Raw genomic sequence first — 20,842 nt, forward strand, 5'->3', positions numbered from 1 at the left:
TCAATTTTGGTTTTCTTTATGTCAATGTTTATGTTTCGTCAAGACCTGTAAAATGATACCAAACTTGACTACTTGTAATTTGAAAATTTTTAGCTACCCCCTACCCCCGCTACCCCTAGGGGCAAAATTTTCAAAATTGACCATAATTATTGTAGCCCCTCATATCTAAGAAGGTTGCCGCAAACCGATTTCAAATATCTCAAATGGTTGAAAAGTTAAGGGGGGGTGCAAGTTACTTTTCAGCCACCCTGTATAAAAGGCAAATCCCTCACTGACTGACTCACTCACTCATCACTAATTCTCCCACTTCCCATTTACCTAGGAGGCTGAAATTCGGTACACCGATTCTTTGGGCATTAAATAGGAAAACTAAGTAGTTTTTATTCTGATCGGGCTTTCGGGCTCCGCCCCAGTGGCTCTAGAGTTTCCCATGTTAACCTTATGATTTTTCATATTTAAAAGGAATTTCTTAACAGCTGTTTTAATTAAACAAGTTGGTTCTGTTCTATAATGTTCAATAGCATTAAAGTTACAAGGATTACCAACAGGGTGCAGCACTATTATTTCCAATTTGCAACCAAAAGGTGAGTGAGCGTAGCAAACGAACTTCAGCCTGGAAGCGAGTTAGAGTAGCGAACGAGCTAACCTGAAGGCAAGTGAGGGGAGCGAACGAGCTCCAACCTAAAGGTGAGTGAGCGTAGCGAACAAACTTCAACCAGGACGTGATGAAGCCATGCGAACAAGCTCACCTGTGAAGTTAAACGGGGCAAAGCCCGCAGGTACAGCTAGTGTATTTATAAAGGTGTATTAAAATGTTTTCTTTGTATCATCTAAAAAATTTTCACATTGATTAACGTACATAATATCATAATTTAGCTAAATTACTTGTCTAATAAATGTAACGTTTCATTCAATCCGAGCAAAGCTCGGTCTCCTGGTACTAACTTTAATGAGTTAGTACCAGGAGACCGAGCTGTGTCTTAGGCATTCCTGTTCATCTAGTCGGCAGACAAAGCGTCCCACAGGCAAGGATAATTTTGGAATGAATCTAGAAATGTTACGTCTTTTCCCGACCGTTTGTGTCAACCAGATTCAATATTCACATAAATAAATATAAAATAACATATGGTATAACTAGCTGTACCCGCGGGCTTTGCCCCGTTTTACTTCATAAGTGAGCTCGTTCGCATGGCTCAATCACGTCCTGGTTGAAGTTCGTTCGCTACGCTCACTCACCTTTACAATGGAGCTCGTTCGCTGCGCTCACTTGCCTTCAGGTTAGCTCGTTCGCTACGCTAACTCGCCTCCAGGTTGAAGTTTGTTCGCTACGCTCACTCAGCTGTACCCGCGGGCTTTGCCCCGTTTTACTTCATAAGTGAGCTCGTTCGCATGGCTCAATCACGTCCTGGTTGAAGTTCGTTCGCTACGCTCACTCACCTTTAGGTTGGAGCTCATTCGCTGTGCTCACTTGCCTTCAGGTTAGCTCGTTCGCTATGCTAACTCGCCTCCAGGATGAAGTTCGTTTGCTACGCTCACTCACCTTTTGGTTGCAAATTAGCTGTTGTCATAGATAAAAAAAAAATAATAGTGCTGCACCCTGTTGGTAATCCTTGTAAGTTTTTAATGCTTTTGCATATCATAGAATCAACTTTTTAGTTGAAACAGCTGACAAATTCCTTTTAATATGAATACTCATAAGGTTAACATGGGGAACTATAGAGCCACTGGGGCGGAGCCCGAAAGGATTTTTGAGATAAGAATATGCCTATATGTTAATCGGGAATGTGAGCTATCATCATGCCAAATTTCAGCAAAATCCGTCCAGTGGTTAATGCGTTCACTTGTCACAAACATACATCCAAACTTTCTCATTTATAATATTAGTAGGATGAAACCAACACTGCATAAACCAACTGGACACGTGTTAATTCACCAGCCGCTTGTGAGAGCTACAATGGGTTCACATTGGCTTCCGCCACCAGCGAGGGGGTCACGTGACTGCCAGCGGAGGGTAGGCAGCGCTAAAAAGTTAAACATGTTCAACTTTTGATTTCGGCAAGTAAACACCAGCCCGCTGGTTCTGGGTCAGATTAGGCTGCTTGCTGGCAATATTACCAGCAGCTGGTTAATAGCACCTGCTATACAGCCTAGTGTGAGCCTGGCTATAGGGTGCTAACAGTTAGAATGGAAAGAAGGAAGGTGTTGGTCTCAGATTTGAGCTAGATTGCTTGGCAGCGACGGGAGCCCAATGGAGACCTTCATTTTCACACATTCTTCGTAAATTTGTTGTGTATTTTATTGCCCTCATATTATACAAGTAAACTACCATTTTCAATTGGATCCGAAGCTCAATTTAAAGACTTTTGAACATTTTGTCAGAAAGTTGTGAGAGAAATAAAATCAATGAAATAAATTTAGTAACCCTGCAACTGCACTGTTCAATTTTTCATAACCATAGCGAGGTGAGGGAGGTTTGTAACTACGCATCGAGATTCAAAATTTTTTATCATTACTAATATTTAATCAGTTAAACTTATAACAGAGTGAAGTATATTTTGTTTCGCTAGCAGATCTGAGCTAACACATTCCACAAAAACGTCGTATTTCATTAAATGTCCTTACCCGAAACCAATGTATAGTTAATAGGAAACACAATGAAAATCGGCAAATAACACTCATGGGCATACATTCACAAGGATTATATTTCTACATCATCCTTACAAATAAAGCTGTTTTACTGAATAAATTAAATGTATCACCTACACAAATAATTGAACATGCTATCATGCATACAAATATATCAATACATATAAATCATGGCAGATACCATAAAATATGAGCAAAACAGTACATACAAAATAGTAATACATTATATTTTCACTTAGAAAGCTCAAGCTTAGTTAATGGAATGGTCAAGTTTTAAACTTTACAAATCAACTTAGAACTAAGGTTATAAAGTGATTGGGAGCAAATTAAAAGAAGACATTTTTCTTGTTAAACTAAATATAACGGCTTCACATTGTATTTGTATTACCGTACTGTGATTCATGTGACATTAATGTCATTTTGTAAAAATCTCTCATATTGAATATCATGATTTTCACATCAAAATGATTTAATTTTGGAAACTTACAATCAACCAAAAGTACGTATTCTCACCCCAAGAAAAATCTTTTGTCATGAAACCTTGAGCATGCTGTAAATAATGAATGATCACAGTTTGAAAATAAAACTCTAAGCAAAAATAAACTATCAACGTGAGAAAAAATTTAAAAAAATAAATATCCAGTCTAATACACAAACTACACATCAATGTAAACGTTTCAAAACATCGAATCACAAGAAACATTCAAGATTATAAAATTGATCAAAATCTCTTTGAGCCTTCAATAAATATATAGGAAATTTTTACAAATATACAATTTAACGTTTGCTTTTTCACTAGAATAAGAGATCAGAAGCCATATCTTCACTCCAAGCTACTGTAGCTTCGGGCGGGGCAGGCTTGAGGTGTTCGTCTTCTTCAGTGTTGGCGGAGGTGTTTGCCGGGGGCGGAGGGGCTACAGGAGTCACTCCAAACTGCCAATCACTCGCTGACACTTGCTTAGGTGTGTACGTCCCCAGACTGCCTCCTACGGACAATACTAGGCTACACTACAGGGTTCTATACTAGGCAAACAGATGTTTACAATGATAAATCAACATACTGGGTCTGAGGAGATAATAAGGATCTATTTACTTTTACCTAGTCTATAAGCAGGGCCAACCCACAAGTCCACCATGTTTCAGGTTTGTTCGGGGCGCAATCAATGTGTAAGATAAAAAACTGTGGATCTGTCTATGAGAGCACAGAGAAGTAAGAAACAGAGGATACATTCAATAGTACACTTAAGTGATATCTAGCACCAGTCGCTGGTGTCAAGAGCAAATTCTATTTATCCTCCTCTACTGCTCTTTCCCCCTCGTCATCAAGTAATTTAGCACTCACCCTGTGTGCTACAACTGCTGAACAAAAATGCTATGTGGCCATTGCTGTTCTGACTCTTCCTGGCTCGTTTAAAAGTACATTTCCGCCCCAACATACCACAGCTTAAAGCACACGGTTGTCTAATTAGCATATATCCTCTGTATTTTACTTCTCGGTGATAAGAGTAAGATAATTCTTAGTAAAATCAATTTTTAACTTAGTCAAATGTAACTCTTGTGTTATCATAGATGCAATAAGTTTTTGCAGCATCTTATTTATTAAAACTCATTTGATTTTCCTCTTTAAACCTCTTCTTTCTGAATTTTATCTTGGAGTAAAACCACAGAGAAGAAGTAAAAATAATATAGTCAAGATGTAAGGAAAATTTTTATAACACCCACCAGTGCAAAAAAAATTTATTGAATTTGAATCCATTGAAAAAACAATTAGGATATTAAGGATTTCAAACAAAACTCTCTTTGTAGGCAATGGTTTCCTTGCAATCCCAAAATTCGGGTTTAGCAGATTGAAATTTTATAACCTTTGTAGTAAGTACTTAATCTTTTTTGAGATTCACTTTATTTGGGGATCAATTTTCAGATTTATTTTGTATTATTGTACTTCTTGGTTTATATCTACAATTTTCTTTACTTTATGAAGTTTTTACTGACAGAATGATACGTTAAACAAGTGATTCAGTACCTAAAGGCCAATCTTCTAACACAAGGAATCTTCTAGTGGAAACTGAACGATTAACAAAAGTGGGGCTAGGAATTTTCTTCTGGGTAAGCACTTGGGAAAGAAGAGGATCTACTGTTAGCTCAGAATTAGAACAAACTAAGCTTGGCTTAGAGTAAACTGGGCTATACTTAGGAGCGTTGTCTAAAGTTGGGCTGAGCAAAGTCGTCGTTAGAGATTTAGTTCCCATCAATGGCTGGACTGCATTAAATGGTTTTGGTCTTTTTAGATCAAGCCTGAGTTTGGAAGGTTTAGCTTTATGCAGAAAAGATTGATCTTTATTTAAGTTGTGACAAACCAAATTTGACACTGTGGGTTTGATAATACTTTTGTTAGAAAGTTGTGAACTCAACAGGGGAATTGAAAAGGCATTCGCGTTTTCATCGGGGGAAATTGCTTTATCGCCTGAAGAAAAGTGATTCTGACTTTGCTCGGAAGAAAGTTCATTCCTCTTTTGATCAACAAGATTATATGATGGCGAACTGTTAGTATTTGGCACAAAACTAACATTTGTTACTTCAGGTTGGATCGGAGAAGTACTTTCTACCTGTGAAGGTTTTAACCGTTGTTGGGTATCGTTGAAAATGGTAATTTCATTTTGAGTAGACAAATTCTCTGTTTTCAAACTGAAAGACAAAGTTTCATCAGGTTCACAGACTTTAGCTACTTCTGAACGCAATTGTTTTGTATCATTTACATGAGTTGCGATTTCACTACACTTAATCTCACTTACAGTTTTTACAGGCTCTTTAGCTAGGGTCTCACTCATAGAATCATGGTGTACTTGACTTTTTTCACTTGAGGTCACTTCAACCAAAGGTTTAGATTTACGGACTTTCTTCTTAGAAAAGTACTTCTCCTTTCCGCCCTTGGATGGGAAAAGAATTGCGTTTGTCGTTGGTTTTTTGGAACGACTTTCATCAAGAGAGTTTGACTTAAACAGTCTGGGACCCCGTGGAGGGACAGGGGGGCCTGCGTTGGGTAGAGGTTGTGCAGGAGGTAGGGGGGCTTTACCCTTCACTACAGGAGGGACAGGGGGACATTTGTCTAATGGAGGAGGGGGTAGAAGTTTTCTAGGCACTGGTGGAGGCAAAAAGTCAGGGGGAGGGATCCCTGTGAAACACATGTGTAAATTAGATATTATAAAGATGATACGAGGGTTGTCTGTAAATTAACGTCTCCAACAAAGCAACAACGTTCAGACCCAGTCTGGTTTAAATCTATGACCAGCATTAAGTTCTTTACTTCATCCTTTATACTATTGCAGCCAGTTTCAATCCCTATGTCCCACCCCTATTGGTCTCGTCACAGCAACACAAATTAAGTTAAGAAAAATTAATGCTCTAAAAAGTATGAGTTCAATTTATAGTGACGTCCCCATCTTAAATAACTGATATAATTGATTGATAATTTATAAGATATTGCAATATAGGGGACATTTTTAAGGACAATAGGCTAATTGTGGTAGCACTAAAATCCCGATTAGAAAGCATGGTTTTTTGAACTTAAACCACTGTCTCGATGAAAATAAAAACTTATTGACATCCACTGATGGCCTAAAACTGTTTTCAGAAAGTTTCCTAAGCCACGTATGCACATGTTTTACATCTAAGCATTTTTCTTCATACGCATATCTTTCAACTAGCAACAGAGATGAGGGGTTAACTCTCTCACCACAAGAACCTAATCACAGAATTAGATTTAAACTTTGTGGGAGTGTTAATTTTCTCTGATAGTTTTTGGCTGCTCTGACTGGATAAATCTTAACATAGAATGTGGAAACCATCTAACAAAGTTATTAGTGGATACAATTAAGTACTCAGTGCTGGTGGCAGGTTTAAACTAGCCTGCTTGGACACATTGGGAGCTTGACGGAGACCTTAAATTACAGACAGTTGAGTTGCATTTTGGAATCACATAGTTGTTTTTTAGTTAAACTCATCAGAAACTTGGTTTAAGTCGAGGAAACAGGATAATTTCAATCAGATCTAATTTATCACATAAACAATAATCACTCTTCATATATTTTGCTATTTCAGCCTTAGAGGCAAGAATTAAGTTTCTTTATACTTTCGGCATGATAGTTAAAATGTTAAATAAATAGTTAACAACCGAGAATAAATTACCGAGAGACATAGACAGTCCTGGTGCTCCAGAAGTCGAGGTTGAGGTTGAAGTCGAGGCAGTTGTCGAGGAAGCCTCAGCAGCATCACCCTCATCCGTCCCTCGACTCGCTTTCAACTCCTCCTCGACCAGGGACGCCTCAGATGGGTACTCGAACATGGTTGTCGCCTCGTCATTGAACTGGATTCTCAACTGTAAAAGATCGGTTGTTTAGTTTATGATAATGTCTCATTGAATCTTTGCAAACAAGATAGATCTCATATAGAAACTTACAAATTACCACTTGTGAGGTTTAATAAAAAATGTTACATGTCCACCCTTCACTCATCCCGCCTTAAAATATGCACCAAAGTGTGTGTCGCTGTCTTAAAAAATTGAGTTGAATTTTATAATTTAATTTACTGTACATGCTTAAACAATTCCCCTACTTAAACCACCAGCCGCTACTTTTAGATAAGCTAAACAAACTAAGAAGTCCAATTTGTCCAATCAATTTAATTTCCAGGCAAACTTGTATAAACATTATTGCAATATTTAAACGTTGTTAGCTTTTCAGTCATTCTTTGTCCCACCTTCACATCCGATGATACTAGGTTCTAGTCCGAACTGGTTTACATAATAATTTACACTAGTCCTGGAGGATCACAGCATTATCACATCGATAAAACCCATTAGAGATTGGTGGGATTGAATTTTATCTTTAGCCTATATTTGGATTTTGAGACATGGATCCCTGATGATTTTGTATGGACGTAGAACAATGCATATTTTTAACTACAAACGTGGTATTGTTATGAATACTAAGGCTTCTTGCTTCACGTGTACAATACAAGAGTCAACACCCAGCCCTAAGCCTAGGTACACACGTACACGTACACATGAGGGAAATGCCAGACAATGTTAAACCCTCAGTAAACACACCTGCTCAAATCTTAGAGGATGTTTTAAATCTTTCAAAATGTTAACACAGTTGTTTGACTCTGAGAGTTATATTTTGTTTACTTTGTATTAAATTACAAATAAAATATTGTTTTATTGGAAATACTATTTAGTGGAATCCTTATATATAATACGTGAAGGCGATTTCTACAAAACACTACTCCTCCGTTAATAATGGACGGATTTTTACTAACGATGTGTCAAAATTAAGTATTTTTTGTGTAGACACCTCCTTTCACCATTTCCTGTAATAAAAGTCCTTGGACAAGCCCCACAGGCCATAAAAATCCCAATGTATTTCTTATGAAGAAAATATTTTGTTTACTTAAACAGATGAATAATATGCATTAATTACAGCTGTTCAAAGTAAACACATGATGCTGTACACACAAGATGAACGTTCGTTTTCAGAGTGAGTTCGTTTTCAGATTCGATAACTGGAGTGAAGTGATTGATTACATTATATTTGAGTTGACTCTTTAAAGTCATCGGAAATTATGACTTATTCGTTTTTAAATGACGCCGGTAATACTTTGCAATTGCTCGAATTCGAGCAACAGGTGCACTAGTTGGGTCCGCGGAATTGGCTAACTCTGGAACTCGCTAACCCCATGTTAAACACCCTATCTTCAAATTTGGTCGACGAGAGGAACTCACTAAGCCTTCTTTCACACCAGCGCGGTGCGGGACCGTCCCGCACCGGACGAAGCTGTTTAGACTATTAAATCATATGGGAGCTTTCACACCAGTGCGGGTTGATCCGGACAGACCTAAACCTCTGTCCGGGTTGAAAAATCACCCGCACGAACCTAAACTTCCAATGCGGGACCAAACCGCATGATTCGTTTTTAGATCATGGGCTCTTATGTACGCTTTCACACTAGCGCGGGACGGGCTGGTTTCGCCCGCACATAAATCAGTAGTTTTAACAGTCTGCGTCTATCAATGATAGAGTGTGGTTAGTTTTCAAGCCCTCGTATTAAATTAATAGGGCAGTTTGTTGTTTTTGGTATGGAGGTTGAAATTTATATGGAGCTGATTAGTTTGGTCAGTCTTCATATTTTGGTTTAGTTCAAAGACCAGTGTGTAGGACGAGACCCCCACTGCAGCAAACCATCTTTCATTTTCAACGAGCACTTACATGTTCTTATAAATATATGGAAGGAAATGAAGTATTGTTTGCTAAAACCTCCTACAAATATGTGCATAAAAATCCATGTATATCAAAATTGGAAATACAGAAATACTTTATCTACCATAGTGCACTGAACAAAAAAATTGACCCAGATGCTATTGTATATTTCATAACAAGAGTAGAACTGAGTCATTACATATTTGAGACCATGTCTGAAGTGCGAGATTTATCAAGCACTTTAAATGGTCGCGGATAAGTATAGACCCACTTCCAATCGTGTTTTGAACGTTACTTTTCGTTACACAACAAAGAATAATTATTTTCTTAATTACAAAACTCATAGAATTATTTAGGTTATACTATACCTTCGATTTAAAGTTAATGTTTACTTTAGTTGTTGAAAATTGCAACAGTCGATAAAAGAAAAACAAATATTTGTTTGTTTACGTCAGCTAAATCCAAAATAGATAGTAAACATTACTTTTGCATAGTAAACATTCTTTAGCCGTAATAACCAATTCAATGACAGATTTTCGCAGATGATAAACATACAACGAACACATGTCATTTCAAAGTAGTGTAGCAACCTATGAAATATGCTTCTTATTTGGGTGAGAGGTGTATTTAGATTTGAAATCAGTTTATGTCGTTGAAATTATACAGAAGTTTAAGATCCGTTACCCCACAGCTGTTACCATAACTTTAAAAATACAATGAATTGACATTTTTACACACACGACATCGATCCAATTAGGTTATTTAGCAAGGGGGGACTGTATTTTATTTTCGGATACAAGTAGCATCTTACTTTTATATATTTGAATTAAATATATCCAAAAATCACAAAGTTTCAGCCTGGAAACGCCCGGATCCGGGCAGCTAGTGTGAAAGGGCCTTGCGGGTCGTCCCGCATCGACGGTGCGGGACGGTGCCGCACCGCGCTGGTGTGAAAGAAGGCTAACTTGTTCGGTTTCGGAATTGGCTAACTCCGGAACCCGCTAACCCGCTCTAGAGCCGGGTTAGCGAATTCCGTCCTCGTACGGAAGTCGCTAACTCGGTCCCTCGGCGGAACTCGCTAACTCCCAATCAGAAGCCTCGCGGGCCGTCCAATGGGAGCCAAGCACGAAGATTTTTAGCCAGTGTTGCCGAAAGTGTAGTACCTATATCGTATCGGTACCATAATGTCGTATCCTACGAATAATTAATTATAGGATTAAGAGCAACGTAGTTGATAAAATCGACAAAAGTATACCTTACATTATAGTTGATAGTCGATCAACTATATTTAGAAGTATGTTTAATATTATTCTTATGATTATTAGGGTGGAAAATGTATTATAGTCTTACCATAGTCTAACCAACACAAGTAAACTTTGAAGCTCGTTTTTCGCCTCTAGTTCATGTCCGGTGACACTGATCGCTAGTGTCGACCAAATTGTGTTTCTATTATTTTATAGCCAACTTTATGATTAGTTCTTTAATGTTTGGTTATATAACTAGGGGACGTGTTATTAGTTGTGATTAGAACGATTTATTTGGTTAAACGAGGTTTTAAATGACTGAAAACAAGAAACAATTGTAAACAAAACACGACCTCTAATGACAGTGCACCGGACAGATCTAACAATAAAACTGTCTTCAGCTGATCCATAAGGATGAGAAATGTACTAATATAAGGGGGTATGTTTTATATGTGTTTTTCTCACTTAAATAGTAGCTTATTGAGATGCAAAAAGATAATACTGTACATTTAATTTGGATCTTTTACATGTTATGAAATATCTATTTTCGTAGTCCGCCATTTGTTTCTTTTATTCAAATAAATACAATTTTGTGAACTTCTGCAAATATAATTATTAAGTTCGTATTTTATATACTGGGCTTGTAACCTTGAATCATAAAATTGAATCATAAATCATGATAAAATGTGCACGTTAAACGTCATTACAGAAATACATTGTGGTGGTAATGTTTTTTTTTTTTAATAGAGCTATAGAATTTAAATAAATATTGATCAATACATTATAAAGTGGTAGGCCTAATGTATTCATGGATTGCATTAAAAATTTGTATATGCATAAATACAACTTGTAAATTTCTGTTATCATAGTCTATTAGTTAGAAGTCGGGTCATCCTCTAAATTTTGTTTAAATAATATTAATTTTACGTCTTTCAGTAGGCCTACTTTTTAAAAGTGTGGATTTTTTATGGTTCTAAATGGACCCAGTCGTTCTTGTTTGTTATCATTTTTATGAATGGTGGCCATAGCTAAAATTACCTGATCTTATCCAAAAACAAAGCTATAGTCTATTGAGTAGCTCAGTACCGGGGAACGGGGAATTGAGAAATGGCTTGGTATAGTTTATTTCGATTGTGAAATCAATATAAAGGAAACATAACACTCAAATCAGGAAAATCCGTCAAGTCGTTGATTAAGAATCGCGAATTAAAATAAACCTGTCACGTTTTATTATATGAATATTATATCTTCTCCTATTATTTACTAGTGATGCTTCGGTGTACAATCTAAAAACTGTTTTAAAACATGTAACATTATTACTAAAAAATTCAACACATTTTAGAATTAGGCAACTATTTACTAGTAGGCCTAAAATGCTTTGGTTTAAACCATTAGGCCTACAGCTATTTTATAAGTTGATATGAAACTTGGTCTATGTCATATTTGTACACGTTGGACGATTCAACGACGAACATTTAATTTTAAGTCTATGAATTAGTTATGAAAGTTACGATGGTTGATGACTGTATTAATTAATAGTTTTGGTTTATTACGACATTACGATTAAATTTGTTTTCCGTGTTTGAGAACTTGCGTGTATTTTAGCTTAATTTCGTAGAGGTTTAATTATTTAGTACCTACTAAACTGAATTTTAAATAATTTTCATATTATATTATTTTATTTTATACTGATGGCATTTATATTTAAGATCGAAATCATAAACATTTAATTGGCCATTGTACAGTTAAATAAAAATAAAAAAACACTTTTTCATGATATTTTTATTGTCTTTGAATTACTTTGGGCTAGTTATCTGTTAAAAGTGGAATTGATAACAAAAATCATAACATTTACTGTATCTTCATTGACACTGACATTTTGAAATACGGCAGTGTACGAGTATTTCGTCGAACAAGGTTGGCAACGCTCCGTGCAGTGGGCGCGGCCGGGTTGACTTCCAGAGTTAGCGAATTCCGCCGCGAGACAAAATCGAGTTAGCGGGTTCCGGAGTTAGCCAATTCCTGACTGAGACGGTTAGCCAGTTCCAGAGTTAGCCAGTTCCGACACACGACCGAGTTAGTGAGTTCCTGAGTTAGCCAATTCCTACGTCTCCACTAGTTTTATTTATATTAGTGAAAATAATATTTTAGACCGTACTATGTTAGTAATAAGATGTCACATTATACTTCAGGACAGACCTAGGGGTTGCTGCATTCTCACTTAGATAAAATCTATTGGTGATTGGCTAGATTTGAACCCAAGACCTCAGGGACTGAAGTTCCGCGCTCAACCTCTAAACCAGCTAGCTTGCTCCCCATGATTTTTTTAATTAGATTGATTAGTAAGTATCTTTTATTACTGAAAAATGGAACTGCTCCTGCAGAGTTTCAGATTCCCGATTATGTCTGTAAATTTACATACTCAAATTACGCAGTTCTTGTTTCACAATCAACCATCACATTGAGAAGAAGCCTCATACAAGACTGTAGACTGACCTCGGAGACTTGTTAGGTTTCACCTGCGCTGCAGATCCGCCGCCACGTGGGGCTTTATTTTTGGAGTCTGCTTCACCCTAAGGTGCTAAAATATTTCTTCAACCAAATGTTGACATTTGAAAACAAATGCTATAAAATCAGCAATCTGACACATAATTTCTCCCATTAGCTTGTCAACAACCCTTATCATGGGCAAATGGTGGGAGTACAATGGTATTTTAAGTAGAAAATCCCAAAAGTTGCAAAAGTTTTATAATGCTCTTGCATTTTATATTGATTAAAAAATCATCACTAAGCAGGATTATAGTTTTACATTACACAACTAAGAGATTTTAGATTAGTCTCTATCGATTATTGAAATTATTATCATAGACCTGTTTGAATAAAACACAATAAATGCGAATGCAAATCAGCCTACTCTTAGCTTCAGTATTTGATCAATATTATGCTTTCACTATCTATAAAGTGAAGCTACAGTATTTGTTAATTAAAATGACAACTAGTGTGGGAAGTATTATCAGAGCTGTTTGATAACATTGATATGATAAGAAAGTATGAGGCCATCAGTTGTTACTGATATCAAAGACCTTTTAACTGAACTTGCTACAAAGTGATCTGTGCTGTCTTAGAAATGCCCACTGTTACTGGCTCTTATGGTTTAGAGATAATTAAATATGTATTTAAAAAATTAACTCTTATTAGCGTAACAATTAATGTTCAACACAATTTACAATTTTACGAGTCATAGAGCAGTCATAGTGAGAAGACTTGCACAGTTATAGAGTACAAAAGTCAACCAAATTCAAGAAATGTCTCCTGTTTAAACCAACTACATTTTACATGGGAGACACCACCTATATGTACAGATTTTAGGACACAAATATGAGTGAAGGATGAATGTAGAATGGAGTGAGATGCCTTGTGTAGCTTTGTTACTGACTAAGATCAGCTGTTTCATCAGTCAGGACCATTTATTAAAAGCCCAATGATCAAGGGCAGCTGGGTCGGTTTCAAACCATCAAAAAGCTACTGACTTTTCTCAGGATCAAACCTTTTGATTACCAAGTGAGCACTATTACCACTCAACTACCCATACAGATTTAATGCTGTACAACCAGACTCGGAATCAAAACAAGTTATTAGGTACGATTTCTCGATTTAGTGTTTCATAACAGACTTTTACAAGACACTTTCTTAGTTCTTAAGTAAGTTAACACTCATACAAAATATCATATGTAAATCTTCATATATCTCATATAAATATCTTCATTGTATTTTGACCTAGTTGTTGTTTTATTCGATTAATAAGAGTTGTTGAGAGTTTTTTTTTCAACTATTGAACCCTATTATGAAGAGATGTTCTCTTCTGAAAATGAAATGGTTTCTTTAGCAGCAAAAAAGTAAAGGGGGTCCCTAGCAATATTTTTTTATTTTACCTTGAACAAAAAGGTATTGGTGAAAAAAATTATAAAAATATTGGTAAATTCTACCCAACCAAAATGATTTAACAGATTTTTTCAATGATTTTTAAGAAATATTTTAAAAGGACACGACACATCAACAGAGGGAAAGTTCTCTTATTTTAATTATTTTAAACTTTTGATAAAGACCTTGAAGAACTTGGTATACAGTTTTATAAAAACCAAGTGACATTTTATGTAATAACAGAAGTCTATTTGACCTTCTGCGAGACTTAGTTACTTTTCCTTCCTGCATCTAGGACATACTGTACTTCCAAGGTTGTATCTACTGCACATCTGTTTCTTTGTTGTAACATATAACAGTATACTGTTTTTCTAAAGTGACACCTCTATGAAAAAAAACCATAATGCTACAATTTACAAAAATAATAGCATGGAAACGATCAACAAGCAAAAATAATAAAGACACATTTCGACTCTACAAAAATTTAACCCTTTTATAGATAAAATGCACAAACCTTATTTACTATCAATGTAGTTGACAAAAATCCCAAATATTGTTTTGATGAATTGAAGAAGAGCGTACAATTTGGTAAGACACATTTTATTTTTTTTATACCATAGAATTTTGGTTTAAGAAACACCACACAAAACTTTAATTCATATATATGCCTACCAAAGATATCTTACTAATATTATAAATCTGAAAGTTTGTGAGTTTGTGTGTATGTTTGTGTGTTGCTCATGCTCAATCACGCACAAACTACTGGACGGATTGGGCTGCAATTTGACATGATGATAGCTCACATTCCCTATTAACATTTAGGCATATTCTTATCTCAAAAATCCTTTCGGGCTTCGCCCCAGTGGGTCTGTAGTTCCCCATTATATAAATGATGATTTTACTACCGAAAAGAAAATATTAAAATCAAAACTACATTAAATATTCAAATAACTTATTACGTGAAACAGATTTTTAAGGGATTTTTTACCACAATGCTTAAAGGAAAGAACCATACAGCTTTTAAGTCAATAATATAGCAGTAAGAATTGTGTAAGATTAATCACTTCAGTAACAATTAGTGAAACCAATTCTTCAGTTCATTGAATTTTCTTAAAGAAAAGTAAAGGTGTCATTGGAATTATTTACAAAAAAAAATTTTGCCACACTAATAATTCACCAGCCAAACAATGTTAAGTTGATTTGTTTTAAATTTTAACATCTTAGATCTTATTCAGTTATTTTAAAACATTGTTCATTTTGTGCTATGGTATATTCAATGTGTGACATAGTATAATCAAATTTTGGTATAGCATTTTTAAACATGTGGTATTGTGGTATGGAACATTTAATTTGTGTTATGGTATATTTAACTCGGAGTACAATATATTCAATTTGTTATGGTATCAATAATTAGATACACCAATCTATATATTATTGTATTAATTATGTAGATAAGGAATTCACTTTGTGGTATGGTGAACTCAATATGTGATAATATGGTACAGAGTATTCATTGTGTGTTAAGTATATTAAGTGTACTGTACGGTATATTCGTCATGTGTGTATGGTAGTATGTTGTGTGGTGTGTGTATGGTGGTACTGTATGGTGTATCGTAGTATGGTGTGTAGTGTGTAGTGTCTGAGGCCGAATACCGTTGTCTAGGTGCATTGACCAGCCGTGATCGCTGCCGCATCTACTGCGTCTGTCTCTGTCTAGACCCGCCCTGCAGCACCAGCGACCAGCCGGACCAGCACACTGATTGGAATGTATCTTGGCTTTGTACTGGTCACACTACTACTACAGTAGACCTACACCGACCGTGGTAATCAGAAAGAAATCTAAGTTTAAAAATCAAGGGTTGACACTTTTTTATTGTTAGTCGTTTTCAAGAATTTACGTTGTTCCCTTTACAATCCTATAATTCATATCACAAATAACTTTGAATTATCGTAATGTGGTTAACACCGATACTAAAAATGTAATATAATATAAAACTATTCCCGCGCTCATCCACAGGTTTCTGTTCAGTCGTTTATACCGAGACTACGACGTGAAAGAAGAATACGTTATATTCTTAATCTTCATCATTATAATACGTAATTATATATATAATGTATGTATTCTATAGCCCCAATATGCAAGTAGGCCTACAGTATGAGAAGATGAAAAACTGCGTGGGTGCTTGAAAAAAAAATTAGAAAACGTAGTCTAGTCTAGGAGCCTAAAGCCTGCTGGAGCTTGTATACCAACTACTGTACGGACTAGGGTGGGTAAAAGTAGTGTAAGTTTATAATGTTTCCAAACACAATATTATAACACATCTGAAATTTTAGCTCATTGTGAACAACCCTCCAAAAACGCCGCTTTCTACAGTAGAGGAAAAATACAACTCTAGTCCGCCTGAACAGTCATGGTTTGTTTTCATTCCAACTTAACTGCAAAACCTCATTATGCTCGAGTTATATGCCATTTTAAGTTATATATTGTCTAATACAATTACAATATAAAATCACAAACATAAACAAGCGCTTCCAAAACTATCGCTATTCCATTTCAAAATCCCTCCTCAGCAATAAATGCAGCTATATTTACACCAATTACACTTTCTCCAGTAATTTTCTCTATCCACAGAACCTGATGTCTACTTAGTGAGTAATCACTTTTTCCTAGCAGAGCCTAATCACTCACTGAGCACTGAGCTTGCATAATACAATTCCCGTTCTACGACTGTGAGGAAACAAGACCTTGAACTTGCACTGGAATGACTGGTGTCTGGCGCCGAACCAGCTTTGCATATCCATTACTCAATGTCTGATCGAAATCGAGCAGAACGTGCAATGAAGGATACATGACAGCATAAGTACCGTAAGTATAAAACTTCCTGTTAGTGCATTAAGTGTAGACTCCAAATTCGTTGCATTTTATTGCCATTGACTTTGTATAATGTCAATGCAAGTACTTATCATCATATTGTAACATTTTAACCAGATTTTGATGTGTGTTTAATGTTGAGATCGAGCGCTTATGTCTACTAAACGCTTTCCACTCATTTTAGGGAAAAATTTACAATATTCTCTTTACTTCGCTGTAATGCCACAATCTGTTTATTAACAAGACAACTCTTATGACGAACCCAACCTTAAAATCTGATCAATTAAGATGATAAAGCCACAGTATAACATGTGTGTTTAGTTCATGATAAAACTGTTCCAACCATAAAATTCAAACCACGTCTATTTAAGTGAATTGAGTTCATACTCAAAGAAACCTACTCTCGTAAAAAGTTAATTTGATTATATACTATTCTGTCGGGTCACATTCCATGGTAAAAAAATCATCCAAATTGATCTCCTACAAGAGAATTCGTTTACTTTTTTTATACATAATCTGGATTAACGGCTTAAAGTGGATTTGTAACGTCAAACCATTGGTTCACTGCATTATTGCAAAGTTTAGAGCAACAATAAATTCTCAATTGCATGTGCTCAATACAATGGCGATTGAAAGGATTAGAACCCGGATCCCTAAAGATGGCAGTTTCGCGATCTAGCCACTTCACCAGAGCGCCCACAACTGTTGAGACGACTAAAACTCAAACGGTTAACTGGTTCTCAAACCTGGGCCATATATTATACAGGGTGTTTTTTTTTTAAACGCAACCCAAATTACAAGTAAAGAAAGTCTATGTTTAGGGGCAAAACATTCTCATAGGTTGAGTACCCTGCTTCCTTTACTTCATTACCGATCAGCTGATATGCATTGTTGCATTGTTGTATACACGGTTTAGTGTTATTGGGAATATATTGTGAATAAGACCCGACATGGTGTTTTCCCAAGCTCAAAGAGTGTTTATTGTAGAAGAATACATTAAAAGTAAATCTTTATTAAGTAAATGTGATCAATCTGAAATAATAAGCTGTGTAAATTGTAAATATGAATAATACAATACATATTTTTTCCATATTTGTGCATTACTCAATCTTAAACATGGGTTGCGTTTAAAAAAAAACACCCTGTATTTGGCCAACTGAAGATATTTTTTTTTAAATTGAACTGAATTACTTAAAACATTCACAATTTATAGTCAATGCTTGAAGTGATTCTGGGACGTACTGAAGAGCAACAAGAACAATTTTTTTATATGACATGAGTATGCGTAGCGCTTATATACTTAATGTGGTATTAAATATTAATGTTAAATATTATTTAGTTCACCGTTGATTGAATCAACGAAACAGGGTAGAAATGCTGAGTAATTAAGGCTCTAAAATCATTTGCAAACGCACAACCCAACTTCTAACCCTAACATTTTTATGGCACTAGTTTAATGTAATACTGTAATATATATGTATTAAGTCCTTCAGAGAAGACCAAAAGTATTACAAATCTCTCACAACATGGCTTTCCAACCGCAAACATTCCACTTTGGATTATTTCTCCAAAAAACTGGAACAAACTCGTTTGCGAGATCAAATAAACGGTATCACCTTTACTTTCTGAATTCGCTCCAAATTGTGGCCAAAATATCCTCTCGCTCAAAGCAGTTTACGACGATAACAAATCTGAAAACCTGATTTCGAATCCGGTTGACATTTCTCAATTTTGCTGAAATGCAGTCTCCTCGCCAACGTACGAATGTGTGTTGGCAAAATAATTTGAGGAAAAAGTCAAATGGCTTCTGCTATCTTGGTTAGTCAAGTGGTCCTTTGTCGTAAGGTTCGGACTTCTGGAGTCCATCATCGGGTGTGACAAAAACATCAGCCACTTGAACACTTGACGAAGCATCGTAATATAAACTATTTAGCTTAAATTTAGTGATCTAGTGGCTAAAGTGATCATGAAATTTAGTGATCATGAAGTCAATAATGGTTGTTTGTTAGAATTCAATTTATAAAGACTTGTAACGAGATCAGATAAATGGACTTTTAAAATCCAAATAGGGGTTTAAAACCTTCAATGCCTTTCTGTTTCATATTTCTGTTAGTTTTGACATTAGTTTCAAATAAATGTTCTCAAGACAACTTATGATACTGTTATGTCTGTCCACGGCATAGTTAAGAAGGAAATACGCTGGTTTAGTATGTGGGCCTACGTTAACAAGTATGTCTTTGACTCGATGGTTCGCTACTGACTAAGATCAGCTGTTTCTTTAGGCAGAACTTAAAGCTAAATTGATCAAGATCAGTGTCGAGCAAATTTGTCGAATCAGATCTAAGTAGACATAAATCAAACTTCAACTAATTCCAGTGTACATAACGTAAAGCTTCAGTAGTTTTCCATCCTCAATGACCTTTTTTATAGGGCCACTGATTTAATGATGGAAAATACCGAATATATTGAGTTGGTTGAGTCTTCAATTCGACATTGGTTACCCCCAATTGACATGAGCAAACAGATGGTCAAATTTACGTCAGTACAATCAAATGAAACTGTCAGATCGTCAAGTAGACGTCAGAAGTCAAATAGTAAAATGAAAAGGAGTCAATAAGTGGGCAAACATACGTCAGCAAAAAACGGCGACCTGTGTGACCCACTGATGGTTCAATTACCGAGATTGCATAATGAGTCCGTTACTCAGTCCAGTCCAGTCAAGGTCAGACGGGTGTAAACACCTGCAAGCCTGCGTGAACATGGCTCGGCCCGGTAGAGGACTGGACTGGACTCAAGTGGTGTGATTAAGTACCGTAAACCGGATAGCGAATGTAGATTCACTGCGAACTAGATGTTGAAGTAGTTTTTAAAGTTGTACGCTCATACAAGAATATTAGAACAGAAACAGTAAGGATCATGAACGTAAACAAATAACTTCGCTGTTCCACATGCTAATAACCTCTTCATCATGTTTTGACATTTTTTGACAGTTCCGTTTAAATAATAACACAAACATGTTAATGTTCGAGCCAGTGATATAATTTGTTTATGTTTATAATCCATAACGTTTCTGTTCTGATTTTCGTGGATTCAGAGGAATTGAAACCGTCTTATAATAAATGTTGGTAATTGTTAAATCACCATGGGGATGTAACAGGGTGTACTATTTTAAGCAAACGTGAATTGTCAATAAGTGTAGAATGGAGTAAGATTTTAATTTGAGCATTGGTACTAAGAAGATCAGTTGGTTTTTTGAGTCAATTATCCATTTACAGTCCAATGATCAAGGATTGCTAGGAAACAATATCGAGCCTTAGCAAAATGGAGATGTAATATTCCCACGGTATACCCCTTTGAGCTTTTGCTTATTCTGTAATATTATAATCAAGTGATAAGACACAAGTTGTAAAATTCACCAGGTGTAATCTACATCAGAAAGTATCGAATAAATTCACCACGAGTGCTTTCATCAGATCCTAATCCTAACGTTCTGCATGTTAGCGTTTATATATTCACCATAAATTTTATATTGCGGTTTAATGCTAGAAGCAGAGTCTACTAAGTACTGCTTTAAAACTAATTAACCACTAATAAGCATGTATAATTCACCGTTTCTACGTACCGTTAATACACCGTGTGCACTGTTTCGCATATTAAGCCACTAATACACTGTACATGCTTTTGATAACTCATTAGGACGCACAATATATTCAGTGTACAGCTTTTACTTTTTAATACAATTACAAGCATCGATTTCGTATATTTAAGTAAACATTGAATCTACTAGGAAAACGTAGCCACGTTAAATAAACAAAAAATATAGTTCAATAAGTCTCTGGTAGAGAATGAAATCATTAAAGTTGTATTAAATATGGGACCATAGCAGCAATTTCAGCTTTTAGTTA

General features: G+C 35.8%; 1 protein-coding gene across 1 annotated transcript in view; it reads right to left on the reverse strand.

The window, feature by feature from the left end:
- Positions 1-2,701: 2,701 nt before the first annotated feature.
- Positions 2,702-20,842, reverse strand: part of LOC128993086 (uncharacterized) — a 50,762-nt gene continuing 32,621 nt past the window's right edge. Inside the window, exons 20-21 of the mRNA XM_054416843.1 lie at positions 6,832-7,021; positions 2,702-3,632 (exon numbers count right to left, since the gene is read on the reverse strand). Of these exons, the coding sequence (XP_054272818.1) occupies positions 3,442-3,632; positions 6,832-7,021 (381 nt within the window). The 3' untranslated portion in view covers positions 2,702-3,441. The remainder of the gene's footprint in view (positions 3,633-6,831; positions 7,022-20,842) is intronic.

This window comes from Macrosteles quadrilineatus, unplaced genomic scaffold (assembly GCF_028750875.1).
Source record: "Macrosteles quadrilineatus isolate MER2022 unplaced genomic scaffold, UCM_ALF_1.0 Scaffold_4__1_contigs__length_99947679, whole genome shotgun sequence".
Lineage (NCBI taxonomy): Eukaryota > Metazoa > Arthropoda > Insecta > Hemiptera > Cicadellidae > Macrosteles > Macrosteles quadrilineatus.